The sequence below is a fragment of the Microcaecilia unicolor genome, chromosome 2 (assembly GCF_901765095.1).
Source record: "Microcaecilia unicolor chromosome 2, aMicUni1.1, whole genome shotgun sequence".
Classification (NCBI taxonomy): Eukaryota; Metazoa; Chordata; class Amphibia; order Gymnophiona; family Siphonopidae; genus Microcaecilia; species Microcaecilia unicolor.
Window position 1 is genome coordinate 443,608,803 of NC_044032.1, and position 21,300 is coordinate 443,630,102.

At 43.7% G+C, this 21,300-nt stretch overlaps 1 protein-coding gene across 1 annotated transcript; it reads right to left on the reverse strand.

Moving 5' to 3' along the window:
- Positions 1–8,132: 8,132 nt before the first annotated feature.
- On the reverse strand, positions 8,133–17,667 carry LOC115462543 (neurofilament light polypeptide-like). The gene is made up of 3 exons (XM_030192539.1): positions 16,663–17,667; positions 13,985–14,109; positions 8,133–8,193 (listed from the first exon to the last, which is right to left on the reverse strand). Exons 1-3 carry the CDS (start codon positions 17,665–17,667, stop codon positions 8,133–8,135), a joined length of 1,191 nt encoding a protein of 396 aa, XP_030048399.1.
- Between the last annotated feature and the right edge of the window lie 3,633 nt (positions 17,668–21,300).

The window sequence follows — 21,300 nt, forward strand, 5'->3', positions numbered from 1 at the left end:
CATGAGAAGGAGGATAACAGCCTCATAGATTACAGTGGATGGTGAGTATTAATTTGCAGAGGGGGAAAGAAGGACTTTGGCTCATAGAAGAGCTCCAATGTCAGACAAATCTAGGCTGAATTCACCAGCAGGTTTGGGAATGGTTTAGCCAAAGCAGATGGTCTTAGAACAGTCATGGACACTTTGGGGAAGGGAGGGAATAGTAGATGCTAAGAGGGTGACATCATACGCAGGCTTGCATCTGATTGGGCCCGAAATTCTGGTCACAGTTCAGCTGTTTTTCGGGCCCAATCAGCTGCAAGAGGTATGGAAAATACTTTTTTAAAAATGTTGTAAATGTGTACTTCATTACTAAGTACAAAAGTAGAGCTTATTTGCAACAAGTTACAAGTAAACAGTAAAAGTACTGCCAATTGTATACTTTGTGACTACCCATCTCTGCCCTCTTGCCTGCTTAATCTTCATTGTTGCTTCATCTATGCTTTCCTTATATGCAGCTATAGCTACAAACTGAACACGTCTGAAAATGAACAAAAAGAAATCAAGAAGCAGAATAACTATATCTACTACTAATGCATATGCCTTACTAAGTTCAAAATGGACTACTACATGAAAAATAATGACTTTTGAGACACTTCAGTCTCAATCTGCCATGGTCACTCACAAACATTAGTATATAGGAAACCAGCTGACACCTACAACACTGCCTTAATTCCATCCCATAATACCCCATTACAGTTTAACTCATAGTACTCCTTAATCTCCTTTCCCCTCTTGTGTCTGTTTCCCCATCCTTCTCCCAGTCTCCCCTTATATTCCCCTCCCCTCCCCTCATCCCTTCTCCCTCTCTATCAACATCAATGAGTCATTAAACCTGCTGTTACTTTGAGAGAGAGTGACTCATCCATCCAGGCAGCCCCCTCCTCCCCCATCCTTCAACATCATTCTTCCAATCGTTAATTCCCCCCCCCCCATCTCCCTTTCCTGCCCTACTCTACCTACCCTCACTCATTCATCTCTCATCCCCACCTAGGTACATGTAATGTCATTCCGATCTCCAATCTCTCCCCCCATCCCCCCCCTCACACACACAAACTTAACTTCAGTCATATCCGTTCGCCGATTCCCTTTACTCTGCAATTTTTCATTTTTGTCAGTCTCTCCCAATTGATTCAGGGACCTTGATTCCTTCAAGGCCTAATTCTTTACCTTCCTCACTGCCTGTTCCATTGTATGTAGTTCACGCCCAATCCCAAATACAATTCCAAAGGGGAAAAGCTATTTTCAGCACACATTTGCCCCTCACAACTTTGTGGTTATACATTTGAGTTCTCTGCTGCAAAGTTACTGGAAATAGACCTGTACACAGTGAAACCTGGTGGCCTTCTCAGTCCATCTGTTGCACCATCCTCACCTTCGCTGTAATTCTCTGCTTCAGGATATAATCATGGACTCATAATGTCTCTACGATCATTTGCTCTCACTAAACTTGCAGCTCTGTGCACTCTATCCAGCTTCTCACTAACATCTTCTCTTTCTTTACCCACCAGCTTGTAGAGTAGCTCTATAAATTTTAATCACTACCTCCTTGTTGTCTTTGTACTTTTCTGTCAGACACTCCTCTATGTTATTACATCTGAGACTATTCTCAAGGTTTTCAATTTTGTCCTTAAGCTATAAATTGACCTTTCCCACTGCAGCTCCTTTTGACTCTGTGCAAGTCACTTAGCTCTCCATTGCCCCAGGTACAAATAAGTACCTGTATATACCATGTAAACCGCTTTGAATGTAGTTGCAAAAACCATAGAATGGCAGTATATCAAGTCCCATTCCCTTCCCCCCACCTTTATTTTAACTTGGAACATAACAATATAAGTTGTTCTACTGGGTCAGACCAAGGGTCCATCTAGCCCAGTATCCTGTTTCCAACTGTAGCCAGTCCAGGTCAGAAGCATCTCACAGATTCCCCCAAAATAGCAAAATTCCAAGCTATCTACTCCCAAGAATAAGCAATGGCTTTCCCCAAGTCTACCTTAATAATAGTTTATGGACTTTTCCTCCAGGAATTTGTCCAAACCTTTTAAATCCCAGCTACATTAACTGTTTTTACCACTTCCCAGAGCTTAACTGTATGTTGAGTAAAAAATATTTTCATTTATTGTTTTAAATGTGCTTCTATGTAATGTCATGGAGGGTCTCATAGTCTTTGTAATTTTTAAAAGGGGAAAAAGGGGAATCAATCGATTCACACTCACCCCTCCCTGAACAATCTGGGTAATGGGCTATTTGAAGACTGCCCACCTTCCCTGCTAGTAAAAGTACCTTCTGTTGTTTGGCCCAGTGCCAGAGTTTTCTCTCTCCTGCTCCTGTTGGAAAGCGATCACCCGGGTCCTGTCAGGAACAGGAGAGTGAAAGTGACCCTTGTGCCGGATCTCCCCCCTGGAGGCCCGGGCCCGGGCAATTCTCCCGCCCCCCCCCCCCCCCGCCTCCCCTCTCAGCAGCTATGGTGCCATCAGGATCTATTCTTTTACTTTGATTCTAGCTGCTCCTTCCTACCCCTCCTGAAGCTGCTGTGCTAGGTGACTAACTAAGCTGACTAATGGTTGGGCAGCCCTGGTTTGTCCATATTCATATTTTCTTCTACAGATTGCAATGCTGACAATAAATCTTCAAAACTGTAAGTACTGAGGCCCAATGCACTGTACCCACTTCAGACCATTTCTGCAATTCAGAAGTCTTTCTCCTCTAAGGAATTTGTATCTTCGCATTTGTTTATACTTGTCAAGTGTCTCTGGTTTTTATGAATTGGTATCATTGTTTTGGACATAAAGATTATGAGTCACTAATTGATGCAGGTGCACCACAAGTATGAGATGTAAGATGACAGCAGATCAAGGAGCAATACGTTATTAAGTCATCTTGGCAGATGACATCATGAGCCAGTAATAAGACAATGAATCAAGGACAGATGATACACCAACAAATGAAGATTCTCAGTGCTTTTTTTCTAGAAAGAAAGGTGCCAGTATTCAAGCAAGCTCCAAGGTTAATATGGGCAGATACTGGGTGTGTGTGTGGGGGGGGGGGGGGGGGAGAGAAGCATACACATGCCCTCTTACCCATCCCTTCCCCCTTCTCTGTCCCTCCTCCCCAGCAATCTTCCCCCCTCCTCCCCAACCCCATCACAATGTCTCCATTCCCCTAACACCAGCAAAACCTCCCACCTCAGCAGCCCCAAACTCACATGCTACCCCTCCCTTTCCATCCTTGACATGAAAACATGTCCCTGCTTTCCTGATGCTAGAACCCTCTGTCCTCCTCCTTAGTCCAATCTCAGTACTTTCCCCCATTTCACCTCTGAGGCTGCCTTGGCCCAAGTTGGCCATAGAGTACATTTTTTTCTTCCTCCGGCCCCTCGCAGGTTGCAGCCTCTACCTCCTTCCTGCAGAGGGGGACATTCGGGAGAGCATCGGAGTAATCCAGGGCTTTGTCAGTCTGAGGTTAACTGCCGATTATCCAAATGGAGAGGAAAGAACCTCAGTCTGATCTGCTATTCTGGCCTGAGAAGTAACTTCAGCAGTCAGCCTCAGTGACAATCATCTGGGCTGGTCCACAGTAGTAAAGCTACAGTAGAACCAGCTGTTCCCTATAGCCAGAAAGCAAAAGCATTACTTGGGCTGGATGTTAAGGACTGTGGCAGTGACAGTTGGGACCTCGCAAAAGCAAGAAGTGCTACAGTGGTACGAAAAGTAAAGTAAAATCCTTCCAAGTTTGCAACTGTTGCGTCTGCCATAAATAAAAGGTATTATTATAGGTACTGGCACATACCTGCAGAAAAAAAGCCCTGAAGAATCTATGGCTGAATAAATAACAAAAGAATAAATTATATATTTCAGAAAAAGTGGTGCCTGATTAGACAAAGGATACATCCTGATGACAGACAGGTGATGGTTGTATTCCACTGACAGATGAAGCTGGTCTGTAATGTAGAGAAGGTTATTGCTCAGTGAAAAAGGATATTTCACAACATCTGAAGTTAGAAATTATTCAGTAACAGATGAAGGATATACCTAAGAGCAGATGAGAACCTTCTGGGTTATGAATGAGTGACCAATAAATGTAAATTAGATGCCACAGTTTGATGCAGATATAGATTCTGTGGCTCATAAATCAATGCATAGAAAAAAAAAAGAAACCTATTTCCTGAGTTTTGAAGCAATGGAAAATGAGGCATATTTTAGTCTGCACTTCTTCCAATCCAGTGGCAGATACAGATTCTGTGGATTAAAACACAACAGAATACATGAGTTATGCATTAATAGTAAATGAAAACCTATAGGTTAGGAACCAATAGAGAACAACCATTATAATGACATATGGTAGTATAAATGAACCATAAATCATAAGTCACTTGCATGATTCATGGCAATGAATTTAAGATTGCTAAGGAAAAGGAGGAGTGGTCTAATGGTTAGTGCAGCAGCCTTTGATCCTGGCTACCTGGGTTCAATTCCTACTACAGCTCCTTGTGACTTTAGGCAAGTCACTTTGGGGTCCTTTTATTAAGGTGTGCTGAAAAATGGCTTACACTGGTGTAGACCTGTGTATTGGAAACATGCAGGTCCATTTTTCACCGCACCTGCAAAAAAGGCCTTATTTTAGCCGAACATGGACATGCAGCAAAATAAAAATTGGCACACGTCCATTTTGGGCCTGAGACCTTACTGTCACCCATTGACCTAGCGGTAAAATCTCACACGTTAACCAGGCGGTAATCAAAAGCACACGCACAATGCTGATTACTGCCTGGTTAGTGCTGCATGCCAGAAATTTTCCGGGTAATGGGCGCACGTAAAAAATGAAATTACCAACCAGGCCATGTGGTAGCCAGGCGGTAATTCAAAATTGATACACGTAGGACGCGTGCACGCACCTACGCGGCTTAGAAAAAGGGCCCCTTAACCCGTTGCCTCAGGTACAAAATCTTAGATTGTGAGCCCTCTAGGGACAGAAAAAGTACCTGCATGTAATGTGTACAGCACTTTGTACATCTAGTAGTGCTATAGAAATGATTAGTAGTAGTAGTAAATGTAACAAGAATTGATGTTCACCTTTTGAGAAATGAACTCTGTGGCAGATTTTGGTGGGACAGTTTTCAACTCCCTGCATGGCTGCAAAGTCCTGGGTACTTTTCATCGACACTCTCTGTTCTAGTGTTAAATGTGAGAACATATGCATATTTTCATTTTGAACACTGTCAAAGGAAAATGCATCTGCAGTGATCTGTGTTTTCTGTGGGTCATTTTTCTTATCAAAACTACTTGGTTTTAACCCTTTCCCAGGAACTCCTCCTCTACAATGCAGATGCTGACACATGGATAATGACCAGGATAAAGCTAGGACAGCCTTTTTTTTTTTTTTTGCTGTCTTAACTTTTTCCAGGCTTTTACTCCAATGTTTCCTCTAAGGAGTGACCTGGTGTGTGCAAACTTTTTTCATGTGAGCAACAAGTTTTAAAAATCAGCAATTTTTGAGTGCCAGTATTAGCAATGCATTTCTGTATATAGCACAAAAAACATTTTTGTGAGCAAACATGTAAAATCTGTGAACGACACTCCTAAAATGTATGAGCAATCGCTCATGCACTCTGCTTAGAGAGAACATTGCTTTACCCTGTTTTTAGGCTGAAAATTGCCACTAACTGGTAATTCCCAGCTCCCCCCCCCCCCAGACTCCATCCCCAGACTGTTCTTGCAGTAACTGGACAGTGCCCCTGCAGCCTCCCCGGATTTTAGTGGCAATATCCAGCTATGTGGCATTAAAAATCCAGGAATCACCCAGTCAGCACAGTGGGGGAGGGGGAGGGAATTCTATAAATGGTGCTGAAAATGGGTTCAGAGGAGGTCCACAGAGGCGGGGGAACACTGAGATCCCATAACAGAAAAACAAAATGAGTGGGAAATAGACCAGGCTAACCAGGAACAAATGAGGAGACTTCAATTGATTGTAGACAGTTTATTAATGAAGACTTGACACAGTACTATATTTCTTCATCTTTCCGTATCTACAGTCATTGATCATTTGATGTTTTTTTTTGTATTTTAAATAAAGTCTCCTGAAACAGGTGAACTGCCACATGGTACTGTGTCGAGTCTTCATTTAATAAACTGTCTACCATCAATTGAAGTCTCCTTGTTTGGTCCTGGTTACCCTGGTCTACTTCCCACTCATTTTGTTTTGCTGAAAAATGGGTGCCGGAAAAGATTGGCACTAAGTAGGGTCTGCTGGACTTCAGGGAACCTGCCTATCCTTAGCGATTGAAAACACAATATTGATGCACCCCCCCCCCCCCCCCCCAGCAATTCAGTTGGAGGACTCCCACTCAGCTTAGAGGGAACAGTGCATACACCTACTAAAACCTGGTACAAAACCTGGCGCCCAAGTTGGGCATGCAAGCCCATTATTCTACAACACTGTGTGCAACTTTTTGGAACACCCCTAACCTGCCCATGCCCCTCCTGTAGCCACACCCCCTTTTGGGTTGCATGCTATGGGATCTATATGCCCAGTATTATAGATTAGCGTGAAGCCAGATGTGCAAGCAAATCCTAATTAGAGCCAATTAACATCAATATTTGGTTGTTTGCATCAGTTATTAATGGCTATCAGCTTGTTAGTCAATTAAGTTGTGCACGCATCTTGGCAGCGCACCCAAATCTGGGCATCATATATAGAATCCGGGGGAATGTAACTGTATCATATTTTAGTATGACTGCTGGCTGTTTGGTTTTATCTGTCCTATCTTATATTGGCGTTCCTTTCTAAGCGTTTGATTATTTTGTTGTAAGCCGCTAAGACCTGTTCACAGAACTGATGGGTTATCAAAACATAGAAACATAGAGGAACGTGTCCTGCCCAGTTAAATCATTTTAAATCATCGGGCCCTGTGTGCTTATATTCATACCTTCCCTGAAGCATATCATTTTTCTGGATTAAACTGTGCTCAAATGCCTGAGTTTTCTAAAGTATACATGTATGTGGAAACCATATCCAGACCTTGCCCTCAAGAATGCCTCCTCGAACAGCTCAGGTATATATAAGAAAATATGCATAAGTTACACGTATATCGGGTGGCCATTTTAGTAACAGGTCATTTCTGCACTGCTTTACCTACAGAAACACCTCTGAAAATTACATCTGGAATGTGTAACAGTTGTAGAACCTGTGAGCTGTAATCTAAAGGCAGCTTTAGAATTTCCAATTTGGAAATCCTATAAAGTTAATCAGAAAAGAAGAGCAGACCAGCGTGATGAAATAAAACAATGTAGTTTTTACTCATGTTTGTTGAATATATGCTTTTTTTTATTTCATCATGCTGGTCTGCTTTTCTTGTCTGCCTGTGTGCTTTTTGGGACCTTCTTTGCAAGGCATGATGTCTTTCTCCCCGTGGAAAGACATTCTTAGTTTCACTAATGATTTGCTTCCCCCAGAATCTTTTTTTTGTGTGTGTGAGGAACTTGAGGAAAGTTTATGTAGTTTTTACTCATCTGTGTTGAATAAATATTGTTTTATCTCATCATACTGATCTGCTCTTCTTGTCTGCTGTTCTGGATCTTGCAGACTGTCTGCCTGTGTGCTTTCTGAACCCTATAAAGTTATGCATTTTGGTGTACAATACATGGCAGATATGAGATTCTGAGAGGTTCCATACAAGGTAAAAGAAATTAACCGCAGGCACCCACAGATTACCCTATTTGCTGTTTTCTAGCACTGTGCAGTATAGCTATGTGATCTACTAGATATGAACAAATAACTAATAAAGTTTATACAAATCTGCCAGTATCGAATCTGATGAGAGGAGAAACTCTGAGGACCTGAAGTATGGCCCAACATCCACTGTGTCACACATCAACTAAATTCTACATCAGAGTCAGTCATTAGCACCATAATAAGGGAATGATTACGAATTGGACGTGTCTTGTAGACTTTCCTTCCAAACAGAGTTCACAACACATTGAGTTTAAACTAGGACTAAACTGAGAAAGGGCAGGTGGGTTACTTGGGAATGGTAGGGGGTAGGGATCATATTGTGCTAGGCAAATGAAGCAGCAGGGGGAGTGTTTTCTGAAGATTTAAGTGAGCATAGGAAGGGATGTATAACTCAAACGGATCTCTTCTCCTTCGAGCAGCTTCCTGAAAAACAAGAAGTGAAGAAATATACTGTAGTATGAAAAGGTAAGATAGGAGGCAACATTGTTTTCATTTCCTTTTATGTAAGGCAATTTGATAAGTGCTTTGGGAGTTCATGTAGGTTCAATGCAGTATCTTTTCAGTACGAGACCTTAAGACTCATGAAACTAATTTTAGCATAGTTTAGAATAAAAATATTACATGCACACTGAAAAGCCACTTAACAAACATGGACAAAGATTTCAAGGACAATTTTATAAATTAGTGCCAAGATTTCGATGACCCGGTTTCATGTGCTTAGCGCCAAATTCTATGACGGTATCTTGGCAGCAAGATGCCATTATAGAATACTAACGTAAGTCAACACTGGCATTCCTAAAGTTAGATGCCAACAGTTAGACCAAGTCAATGGCAGTCATATCCGTTGGCACCTAAATGCACCCTGAAGTGCATGTAGCCTATAGCAGTGGTTCCCAAACCTGGTCTTGGAGGCACCCCAGCCACTCAGGGTTTCATGATATCCACAATGAATATTCATGAGCGAGATCTGCATGCAATGGAGGCAGTGCATGCAAATCTCTCTCATGAATGTTCATTGTGGATATCCTGAAACCCTGACTGGCTGGGGCACCTCCAGGACCAGGTTTGGGAACCATTGGCCTATATTATTCTATAAGGTATGTTCCTATCTCAGAGACACACCCATGACCCACCCATACTTTGCCCACATTTACACCCCCTCACAATTTTGGTGCATATGTCATAGAATAGCTTCTAAGGTGCATAAAAGCTAATTAGTGCTGCCAATTACACACATAAGTGCTTGAATTCTATACCTTACATGCACAATTGGTGCCTATTTTTCCAGGCCCCAGTTTATAGAATTGTCACCTTAGCATGTTCATGAATAAAACTGTGAGACACAGCACGCTTACGCTGGAGGGGGGGGGGGTTCTATGTTGCGGAAGGGTATAAAGGACTGAGATTCCCACTGCCTTCTCTTTCGCATCTGGAGATACTGCCTGAGAAGAGGGGGATAGGCCTGGATTCCCATATAAAAGGCTGCCACGGACAGATGGTGAAATAGAGACATAGAAACATACAAGCAAAATGGCCCATCCAGTCTGCCCATCCTCAGTAACCACTAACTGCTCCTTTTTCTAAGAGATCCCACGTGCCTGTCCCACGTTTTTAAAAATTCTGACACAGTCTTTGTCTCCAGGACCTCCACCGGGAGGCCATTCCATGCATCCACCACCCTTTCCGTGAAAGAGTAATTTCTTAGATTCCTCCTAAGCCTATTTCCTCTTAACTTCATCTTATGCCCGCTCATTCCAGAGTTTTCCTTCATTTGAAGAAGACTCACCTCCTGTACATTAACGCCACTGAGGTATTTAAACATCTCTATCATATCCCCTCTCTCCTGCCTCTCTTCCAGTGTATACATGTTGAGGTTCATAAGCCTGTCTCTACATGTTTTATGATGGAGACCATTTACCAATTTTGTAGCCGCCCTCTGGACCGACTCCATCCTGTTTATATAGTGCTTTGTGGCCAGGCCAACCCAGCAATGGTCACCATTGGAGCCGACTCTGTGGGTGCTGTGGGTGCTTGAGCACCCCCAATATTGAGAAAATTCCTTGTATGTGTCCAGGGAGGGGTTATTTCCATTGGGCTTAGCACCCCCAATAATTTTAAAAAGTTGGCTCCTATGATGGTCACCATGATTATTATTATTATTTGTTACATTTGTTTCCCACATTTTCCCACCTATTTGCTCAATTTGGCTTACATAGTATCGTAGAGGCGATCGCCAGTACGATGTGAACAAATACAGAGTGATTTTGTGGTAGAGTACAGATCATGTGTGACATGATTCTGAGAATCATTTCTATAACCTGGAGCCTGTTTGTTTCTATTCCACTATCGATACCTACATTGTGAGCTCTGGAGCAATGCTTGAAGAGCATCTATGATATGTGACTGCTCTGTTGGAGAAAACCTATTCGTGGCATGAATATGTGCATGTGTGTAACATTAGTTCTGTTTTGCTTTGGAAACAGGCAGGTCCTAGCAGGTACTACACAGCATCTAGTGAGCAAGCTCTCACTAAATAGAGTGGAGAATGAGAATACCACACTATTTAGTCTGAGCTTGGTGATATCTCATTTGCATATGACATTCTTTCATTTATATACACAAACACATATATTTTTGTATGCTTTTCAGGCCCCATTTAACATGCATGACAAGGTTTTTATATATAGCTCACTATATACTGTTTCTACACCACCACACACTCACAGTCTACCAAAATTATCCATACACTCAGTGGCATTCCTGTCTTGTTCAGCACCTAGGGCAGGTTGCTGCTGCATCATCCCCCCAGGGCACGCCGCACCCCTCCCCCCGAAGCATACCACATGACCTTTCCTCCCAGCAAGGAGGTGCGTGGAGCAGACGCGCAGCTGTCGGCTCTGCCAGTCCCCTGCCCTGGAATAGGAAGTAACATTAGAGGGGGCAAGGGACCGGCAGAGTTGACAGCCATGCAACTGCTCCGTGTACACCCTTGCTGCCTGCAACCAGGGCAGACCGCCCCCACTGCCCCGCCCTTGGTACGCTACTACATACACCCTTAGTCACCTGCCACCCATTGTTATATATATACACATTCACCCCCCCCCCCAACACACACACGTGTGCTGTGATAGGCATAGATTGTGCCTAAAGATGCCATGGGGATTGGAGGGGAGCTCTGGTTCCCTGATTACTGGTTAAGTCAAAAGTGACAAAAAGGATAATTCTCAGGAAGCCTGGGCAAGAGCCAGGATTTCAATAGCCCAGAAAGGGGAGGGCTAATTAGGAAAGTTCCAGCCCCTGTTGCAAGTGGAGGAGTGGCCTAATGGTTAGTGCAGCAGGCTTTGGTCCTGTTAACCTGGGTTCAATTCCCACTGCAGCTCCTTGTGACCATGGGCAAGTTACTTAACTATCCATTGCCCCAGTTACAAAAACTTAGATTGTGAGCCCTCTAGGGACAAAGAAAGTACCTTCATATAATGTGTGTGATAAGTGCACTTATCTAGGAGCACTATAGAAATGATTAGTATTAGTAGTGGAAGTGAATGGGAGGAGTGTTCTGGAGGAGTGGGGACAGGGATGCTTAAAACCCCAACAGGAAGTGGTGTCCATATTTGGAGAAGTTAGGCAGGACTAGGTCAAGGTTCCCTTGTATATTTTTATATACTTTTGTTTTGAACTGAGATTAACAGCTGGGAGTAGAGGACAGGTCAAGCTGAGGTTTGCCTTGTCCAGGGTGTGGTGGCTGTTGGACTGCAACTCCTAAATACTTTGCCAATAAGGAGTCAGTTTGGTATTTGAGCGTGGTTTAAGGAAAACTGGCCAGAGAAAACCACCAGATCAAGTACCAGTCTTTCCAGTTGAAAGCCATATTTTGCTAAGAGGCAGAGACTAATTTGCATAAGCCAAGAACTTAAGCTCTTTTATATGTGCCTTTCCCAGTAGAAGTATCAGTAATGGAGTGAAAAGGCATTGGCTATTTTCTAAGTAGGAAAAAGTATTTGCTGGTAGGAAAGGCCACAAGAGTGGTGAAGGAATAGACCCTGAGTGCACTGTGTGCTAGAAAGAAAGACTACTGATGTTACCGGCTGAATTGATTGTATAGTCTGTCTTTGAGTCTTCTTTTTGTTAGAGGCAAGGCTCTAGCATTTACCTGGATGGGCTAGTGATCACTCCTATTCCCCAAACTCAAAGGGAGGCAAGATCCAAAACTATCCTGAAGTGCTGGGGGCCCAGGGTCTTATCACAGTGCACATATCCATCTACTCCATCCCCAACCTCCTTCACCATTCCATGTACATTCCTACAGAGAGACCTACACACAGATTTGTTTGCTCTCATACCCCTAATATTCACAAATGCCTCATACAAACCTATACTCTCCCATATCCATTCGAACTCATCATATATTCCCCACTTACCCATTAAACATACTACATACTGTTCTGCCCCCACAGTTGTATGTACATATTTTGCATTTGTTTTTCATATTGTAATTCTGTTGTCAGTTTCTGATTGTCTTTACAATCTGTCCTCTGATAGGTCAGCCAACACATGTGACCTCCCCCTCCAATCACTGAAATCCTGGCAAATATATTGACAGACTTCAGTGCCATTAAGTGACATGGACTGTGCCCTAGACTCAGGCACTGACCCTACTGATTCCTTTCCTTGACCTCTAGCCTTGCCGGTCTTCTTTTTGCCCCCCTCCTCTGTGCACAGCACATTCTCTATCTTGGTTCAGAGCATGCAAAACTGTACTGCCCCGCTTCTACAAGACAGTAGACTCTCTTTTCACTGTAGATGTAGTAAGCAAACTGTTCATACTTATTTTGAAATAAACAGTTGAACTTCAGGAAAAATGAAGTCTTCAAGTAGATGTTGGGCTATGGTTTTTAACTGGCTGAGATCGGCACATATACATGTACTCCTATGTACCTCCACCTATCTGTCCCCCTACTCTCTATTCCCACATGTATCCCACCCACCCACACACCCAAACCCCACATACAATTCACCAATCCATACATTCCTACACCGAACTAGGGCTGTAATTTGCACTGCGCAAGAAGGATAGCTGCCCAAGTCCTTTGGGAGTGAAAAACTGACTAACATGCAAGTGTGGGGTTGCAGCAGATACAAACCTAGGAAGAGTACAGCTCTCTGCTTACCATACAGGTTGTGGGAGCACTCAACTTTGGAATACACTGCCGCGCAACCTAAGAATGACTCACGAACAAGCCTCCTTCCGCAAATTACTGAAGACTCATCTGTTTGAAAAAATTTATGGCAAGAGCCAAAACACATAGAGTCCACATTCACTGATCATCAATGCTCCATACATCCACTTCTAACCTTCATCCCCCATAATTCCACATCACTCATACATCTGCTCACAGGAATATGTACACCATATATCTCTGTGTCTTAACACTGCCCTTTAAGCATCCCATTGTCTCTTTCCAACGTTTCAATGTTGATCTCCCATTGTCATATTCTTAATGATACTTCAATGGTTTCATAAAACTTGTACAATGCAACCTATAACCAAGTTGTAACAAATGTATTTCCATTATTCATATCTTATTGTAAGCCACACTGAACCCGCAAAGAGGTGGGAAAATGTGGGATACAAATGCAATAAATAAATAAATAAATAAATAAATAGTGAAAAAGGACTGGGGATCAGCATTGAGGGTGGGAGGAGGAAGGAGCAAAGAGAAGGAACCAGATTGGGATCAGGCAATACAATATTCTTGCCTGGTTACAGCTCAGAACCCCCCCCCCCCCCCCCCCCCACACACACACACATACCTCTATAAGCCAATACAAGCTTACAATCCTGAACGTTTTTACACCCACACACCCTGCTGCAACCCCCCGCAATGCACACAACCATACACAACTCCCCCAGCCACATATACACACCACACCTTACATGTTGCCACCTACCTGTCTGCTTATATTTCTCATACAACTTCACTCAAATGAACACATACACTCTTCTACATACCCCATTTATGTCCCCATTCAAACACACCTCCATCACAACCCCACATCCTATACACACCCTACACTGACACATGCTCCCCTTCAAATGTATTTGTTTCCCTATTGTTTCAACCATATTGTTATACAAACTTTCCCTATGTTCTCACTGGCAGAATTTTCTGATAGCTGACATATATATCTCTTTCCTTTCCAGTCTGATGGTTACCTGTAAGCAGCTATCTCAATATCCAGTGCCATCTTTACATTGAGCAGGTCCTGGTACTCCCGTAGGTACCGTGCCATCTCCTGCTTAGCTTCTGTAATTTCTTTCTCAAGCTCATTGATTCTTTCCTGAGAATTAAAATTGGCACATTTTAAAATTATTTTATTTAACAATCTTTCATTGTAAAAATGTCATAAATTATAGGCTACTCCTTCAATATAACTGGCCATCCTCAGTGAAGTCCTGAGCCCAAGGACAAATGTGCTTAGCAAGATACAAATATACTATGAACAATTAAAATATCAATCATTACATCTAGAACACTGCCATTATTCTCAAGTACACTTTTCAGGTTTTATTTTTTCAATAAGGCACATTTATTTTCATATGCAGAAAGTTCTAGCATCTACATTCTGTGAGGTGACAGTGACAGTGATGGTGAGGCTCAACGGCAGTCCTGTTCAGTGAAGGACCTGATGGCAGCCATGTTTGCTGAATGGAATGTAGAGGATGAGTAACAGTCAATCATGGAGTTGTGATTTTCATAATACTTTGTTACTGAAATCAGTATCTCACTCTATTTCTAATAATAATCTGCCCAGTAGACACGTTTGTGTACCAATGTCTCTCATTACTTATTAACATCTTATGGTTGGTGGTCTCTGAAGATAAGACAGGTCACTAGTTCTGCTCAGGAAGCCTGTCAACCAGAACTTTCTCTTTGAGCAAACATTTCTGACTAGCATCAGCAAGGGCTCTGTGAATCAGCCCACAAAACTGTTATGATCATATAAGATAATCTTTTCATTTATATGGTGTTTCTGTAATAAATCATTTGACTGATGAGGGGAAACAATGAAGGGCCTGTTGGGTTTCTATGTACAAAATGTTTGTGATAATGCAGGTATGTATACATACGTATATATGTAGATGGTATGCTTCTATGTTTGATACTGGTTGAAAAATAACCCCCTTACTTCTCTAGGTAAGGACAGACTTTTTAGATAAATTTATTTGACTAGTTGTTTCTGTGACTTGGATGTTCTATTTAATAGATTTTAACCAGAAATGAGGGAGAAAGGGATATGAAGAGGTGTGCTCTTTTGTTACAGCTTCAGACTAGGAACTGGGAAGGTCAGGAAAATGCCCTCTTCTCTAGCAGCCTTAGGTAAATCATTATTCTCTCCATTAGTCTCATTGAAATGGAATAATCACATAGATATTCTGACAGCTATAACATGTTTTGGCCTCCTGTTTGGCCATAGCATCCTAAATAAATCCTACTTGTGCATTATTTTACGATTCTAATTTATCCAAGATAATGGACACTGAGTGGCCCATGCTTCAAATTTGCCTCCTTGCAATCCTGTGCTCCTAAAAGAAGTAAGAATTTTAGAATATAGAACAAGGAATTTCAAATATATGTCACCTTTCTCAACCTGTGCTCTTTTGATTACAAGGCTATCAGTGGACTTGCACTGCTCCCTGGTGATGCCTATTATGCTGAACTAAAAGGAAGAAGCAGGAGTGAAAATGTCAGAGTGCACTGAGAAAGTTCAAACACCAGGAATGAATCTGGTCTCTTCTTCCAGAACTGGTGTGCTCAGCAGCTGTGTCATTCAGAGATAAACTAAACTGAGGGCAGAGCTGGAATCCACTCTTGGATGTCCTGGTATTCAGTAGATGCAAACAAATGTTAGTGAAATCTGTACCAGGCACTAATAGGTATTGGTGTGGCTTTTTTCCTAGAAGAGCTGTGTACAGGGCTAGGCAGGGCTGTGGGATCATAAGTGCTAATCTGTCCAGAATTCCTATGCAGTACCTCTCCTCTCCAAAAGGTAAATGAGAAGTATCCCTGCGGGAAGAAAAATCCTCATTCCGCCCCATCCTTTTGTAGGCATAGTCACATTAACAAACAGATGGCATTCCCCCTTTACAGTATTATGATCTAGCTGTGTCCGCAGCAATACATTCTGAACAAACACACACCTTGCATCTTTCCAGACTGAGCTACAGTTCTCCCTGTCTGAGAAATCATCATTCAGCATACAGTGCATTGATTTCCTGCTGCTAATACACAAAAGAATGCAGCATTAGGGTCCCAAGGTACCAAGCAAATAGAGTGCACTGATAACAGTCGAAAAAGACTGTTTTTTTACCAAAGACGCATGCACTGCACTGATAATGGTGAGAAAATATGTCAGTTCATCAGTTCAGTGGGTTAAGTACATTTGCCTTACTACAGAAAAACCTAGCTCTAGTCTTTAAAATTGCAAAGCATTTCAAGGCATAATAGCTGATTCCACTCCAGGTTTTACTGTGAACTTAATTAGCCACACCTCAGTTCCTGATATCTACTATTCTACTATATAGCTATAAAAGCCATAGTAAAAACTGAAATGACAATCTGTGGAGCAAAGATGACTTCTTTGCCACATGTAGGTCACATTTTCAAATAATGGCGATGTAAATCAAGCTCAGTGCCATGAAATGTATTCCTATTGTAGCCTGTATTCGTCAGTCTCAGGCATGTGTTGTCTGGATACCATGAAAACCTGAACAGACATTGTGCTCCTTGCATCCCCTAACCTCAGAATGGAGTTTGTCATTGTTGCGTGAGCAGGAGACCTTTATGAAAAAGGGCTTTAAGAGTAAAATACTCCCAGCAAGAAGCTCCTTACCTGATACTTGATTATATCTCTGGACTGTTTGTCTTCTAAGTCTTCTAGCTGCTTGTTCAAGGAATCGATGATATTTTGCAGGGCTTCAATCTCCAAAGACCTGGACTGCAGGAGCCGCCGGTACTCCACCGTCTCCTCTCGAATGGACCTAACTGTGTTGCTGTTCTTGCTGGCCAGCTCTGCCACAGAGGCAAACTTAGTGCGGTACCAGTCTTCGGCAGCCTGCATGTTCTTGTTGGCCAGTTTCTCGTACTGTGAGCGGATGTCCCTCAGTGCCAATGACAGGTCAGGCTTAGCTACCTCCATGTCAACAGTGATGCTGGCTGCCTGGATTTGGGCAGAGAGCTCTGCGTTCTCCTCACCAAACACCTTCTTCAGGAAAGCAATCTCTTCCACCAGGGAGTTGATGTTGCCCTCCACATCATTGTTGGCCAGAGCCACCTTATTTGCTTCCTCCCGGATCTTCTGCAGAATGTCCTCTGCATTCATACGCAACTGGGTCTCCTCCTCACACTTCTCTTTCATTTGCCTGTAGACCTCTCTCATGTGGTCCTTTTCTCCCTCCATTCTCATTTTCTCACTGGTCTCAGAATCCAGCAGAGTCCTCAGATTCCTCAGCTCCTGCTCATAGATGAGGTGCAGACGGGAAGGGTCGCTTTGCTTCTGCCTCAGTGCCTCCAGCTCCACCAAGAGAATTTTGTTTTCCTGCTCTAGGTGATGAACCTTTTCGATGTAGGTTGCAAACCTGTCATTCAGATTCACAAGCTGCTCTTTCTCCTGAGCCCTGAGACCAAGCAGCTCAGTGTTTAGGGTGCTCACCTGGGAAAGGTCAAACCTCTCTATAGGTTGGGGCATGGAAGTCAGGGTAGTGGTCCTCACTGACCGCTTGACAGAAGGTGTAGACTTGTGCAGCGAGTAGGCAGACGAGGAAATGGTAGACTTAGAGGTACGTGTGCACCTGTAATCCTCCCAGGATTTACGATAGCTGAATGGATCATAGTTCATCTTGACTGAATAATGTGGATGCTTGATTGTTGGGTTTCTTTTTTTTTTTTTTCAGCTAATCAGCAGCTTGCTACACAGAATGTCTCTGATACAGCTTTCCTTTGCCACTGCACCAATAGTCAAATGCTGCAGAGCTTGCCTTTTATACAGTTTCCAAGCTCCACATCCCCTGACAGCTCTGCACATCTTACTGATGCTGGAAATGACCAATCAGAGCATGCTGCAGTGAGGGGACTAAAAAGGATTGATTCTTTGTTTCTCAGACTAAGGAAAACCAAGGAGTTACTATGAGGGAGGATTCTTTCCCAGTATAGGTTCCTGGTGGTATTTTTAACAGGAGACATTTTGTTTCTGTTCTTTCTCTCATCAAAAGAGGTGTACTGTACTTCAATTTATAGGAAAACTGCTTAATGTGATTATTTAATCAGTGTCACTCTCCACATTGAAGACACACTCTGAATTACATTTTAAAGGTCCAAGATATTAATCCTAAACATTTTTTTACGGTACTAAAAGGTGAAAGGCATGATTATAAATAGAACCAACAATAAAATCCTTAAAATAATCCAGCCAGCACAGCAAGCGAGAGTCCCGGAGAAGGAAATATAATGCCGTTTCAATACCTGTGATGATTCTGATAAAATAATTATCAAGGATCTGATGCTTTCCCGTGTGTAACAAAGGGGCACAAAATTATTTACTGTAGTTGGTCCTCTGATCGATCAGTTGAGGCTGAGGATGAACCCTGGGAAGGGGGGGGGGGGGGGGGGATACACACATTATTTTTAGTGTCTGTGGCTATAATCACAAAATCTCCTTTATCTCTCTTCCCATGCTCAAAGAACAAGGAAAAAGGGTTCCTAGTGGCAGGCTGCATATTCTCTGAGCAGCCTCTGGATAAGCACATGTAACCCACAATGAAGAACTAACTAAGGGAGCTTGATAGGAGTTTGTTTAAAACAACCTATTTATAGGGCCCTTCCCAGGCACATAAAGATATACAAAAGCAGAGCAATGGAAACAATAAGACATGTGTGGGGGGGGGGGGGGGGGGGGGATTCTATCAGTAAGCCTATATATAGGCTCCCAGAGGGCACCTGATAGGCATCTGTTCTATAAAAGAAAGTAGGTGCTTATTTTCCTTTATAGAATACTAGTAAAAAAGGCCCGTTTCTGACATAAATTAAACGGGCACTAGCAAGGTTTTCCTCGGAGTGTGTATGTTTGAGAGAGTGTTTGTGAGAGTGACTGTGTGAGAGAGAGAGTGAATGTGCGAGTGTGTGTGTGTGACAGAGAGAGAGAGAGAGACTGGGTGCGAGTGAGTGTGTGTGAGAATGAGAGTGTGTGCGAGTGTGTATGTGAGACACAGTGAGAGAGAGGCTGTTATGATTGGGGTCTGAACCCCTCTCAAACTTACCTCTTTCCTGAGGGTCAGCTTCTTAGCTGGCTTCTGTTTCTTTCTCTTTCCTTTCTGAGCTGGCTCTGTCTCTCTGTGCTGGCAGCTTCCAGCAGCATGGGGCTAATTGTCTCTTCACTGCAGCTGTGGGTGTAGTCTGAGTTGCTCTAACTCTCTTTGGGTGTACTGGCTTCAAGTGTTTCACGGTTTTGCATTGGTGTGGGTTGGGCCTCTCTGGGTCAGTGTGCTTTTGCCTAGGTCTAGGGAGTGTGACATCATCAGGGAGGGCCTTGATAAGGAAGTGGTGTTGTTTCCTTCAGGGCCTTTTGCAACAGTGGTGTTTGATTTAGGTAGGGTGGTGCAGTGTGCACTTCTGACTTTGTGTCTAGTTTCCCTGCTTGCTTTTGCTAAGGGCCAGGTTAGTGTTAGTGCAGTGTGCACTGGTGACTGTGTGTTTAGCTTTCCTGCTTTTCCCTTATGGTTCCCCTGCTTTTCCCTCTTGGTTGGAAGCATTGCTATGTGTAGGGCTTTGGAAGCTCTGGTGCTGATAGAAGTACTTCAGGGTTTGGTGTTGTTAGGAACACTGCAGAGTTTGCTGTTAGAAGTACTTCTGGTGTTTGTGCTTTTGGGAGCATTGCAGTCTTTGCTGTTGGTGTTGGGTGATTTAGAATCACTTCTGGCTTATGTGTTAGCTTTCCTGGTTTTCCTTGTGGCTCCCTTGTCTTCCCTTTTAGTGCTAGGAGCTCTTCTGGTTGCTTACCAGAGTAGTGCTTAGGAAGCACCTTGTTAGTTGTATCTAGCTTGCTAGAGCAGGGCTTAGGTAGCTTGGTAGTTTTGTGTTTAGCTTATTAGTGTAGAGCTCTGCTTGTAGCTTGTTGCTTAGTAGCACCTGTGTTAGCTTTGTGTTTAGTTCCCTGCTCTGTTAGTTTAGGGCTTAGGAAGTCCCTTTCTTGAGCAGGGCTTAGGAGCTCCTGTTTAGTATAGGGCTTAGGAAGTCCTTTTGTCAGTTTACTGTTAGGAACACTCCTGCTGGTTTAGGGCTTGGGAGCACGTAGATCAGTTTAGGGTTAGGAGCACTTCTGTTTCCAGTCCTGGTCCCTATGTCATCTGGTATCCAGTAAGTCCTGTCGGCTACTCGAACCCAGGAGCTCAACTTCTGGGGGGCTTAGTAGCTAAGTGCAGGTGAAGCTGTACGGCCCAGTCCAGTGTGCTCCAGTCCAGTGTGTTCCAGTCTGGTGCGCTCCAGTCCAGTGTGTTCCGGTCCGGTGTGTGTTCCAGTCCTGTGTCCTCCAGTCCGGGGGATTCCAGTACATGTGTTCCGGTTCGCTGGGCAGTGCCTGTAGTCCCTGCCGGTGTGCTTGCCCAGTGTTGGTTGGGGGGTTTTGCCTGCTGCTGTCGCTCCTCGTCAGCAGCCCAAGGGCTCACGTTTGCTCCAGAGCCCGGCCCCGCGGGCTCTGAACCTGAGAACCTGACAGATTGCAAAGGCCATGAGCCCGGCAAGAACCCCCGCCCAGCTGACCCAGCTGGGGTCCAGCTCCATCATTGTTCTTGATCCTTCTATGACTCTTCGTCAGTATCGTGGGAAACTTTTGTCTAATCCTGTTTTGAAGAAGACCCCTGAAGTGGCAGCTGAGAGAAAACGTGTCCGGTGGCTTGGAATCGCTGAAAACCCAGTTTCAGATATGGACCCTTTTATCACGCTCGCTGAATATCGCCGCAGCCTGGTCTTGAATCCAGCTTTGTGGGATACTCCTGAAGCTGTCGCTGAGAGGAGACGTCTTGGGAATTCCACGCTCTGGGCCCAGCAGGGGTCCAGTCCCGGTCAAGCAGCGCGCCCAGACAAGCCTCTGAATCCAGTCCGAGCAGCACGTCCAGCCAAGCTTCAGAGGCCAGTCCAAGGGATGCTCCTTACCGAGTCGCTGATCCCAGTTCAGGTGGCGCTTCCACTCAAGCCTCTGAGTCCAGTCCGAGGGATGCTTCTGACTGAGTCTCCGATTCCAGTCCAAGCAGCGCTTCAAGCCAAGTCTCTGCGTCCAGTTCAAGTGGCGCTTCAAACCAAGCCTCCTAGTACCAGTTTGGATCCCAGTTCCAACCCCATTTTTGATCTGGATCCGTTTCTGACACTCCAGGATTACCGGGTTGCACTTTTGTCTGATCCAGCTCTGAAGAATACTCCTGAAGCTGCAGCGGAAAGAAGGCGTGTCTCCTGGCTTGGGTTCAAAGAAAACCCAGTTTCT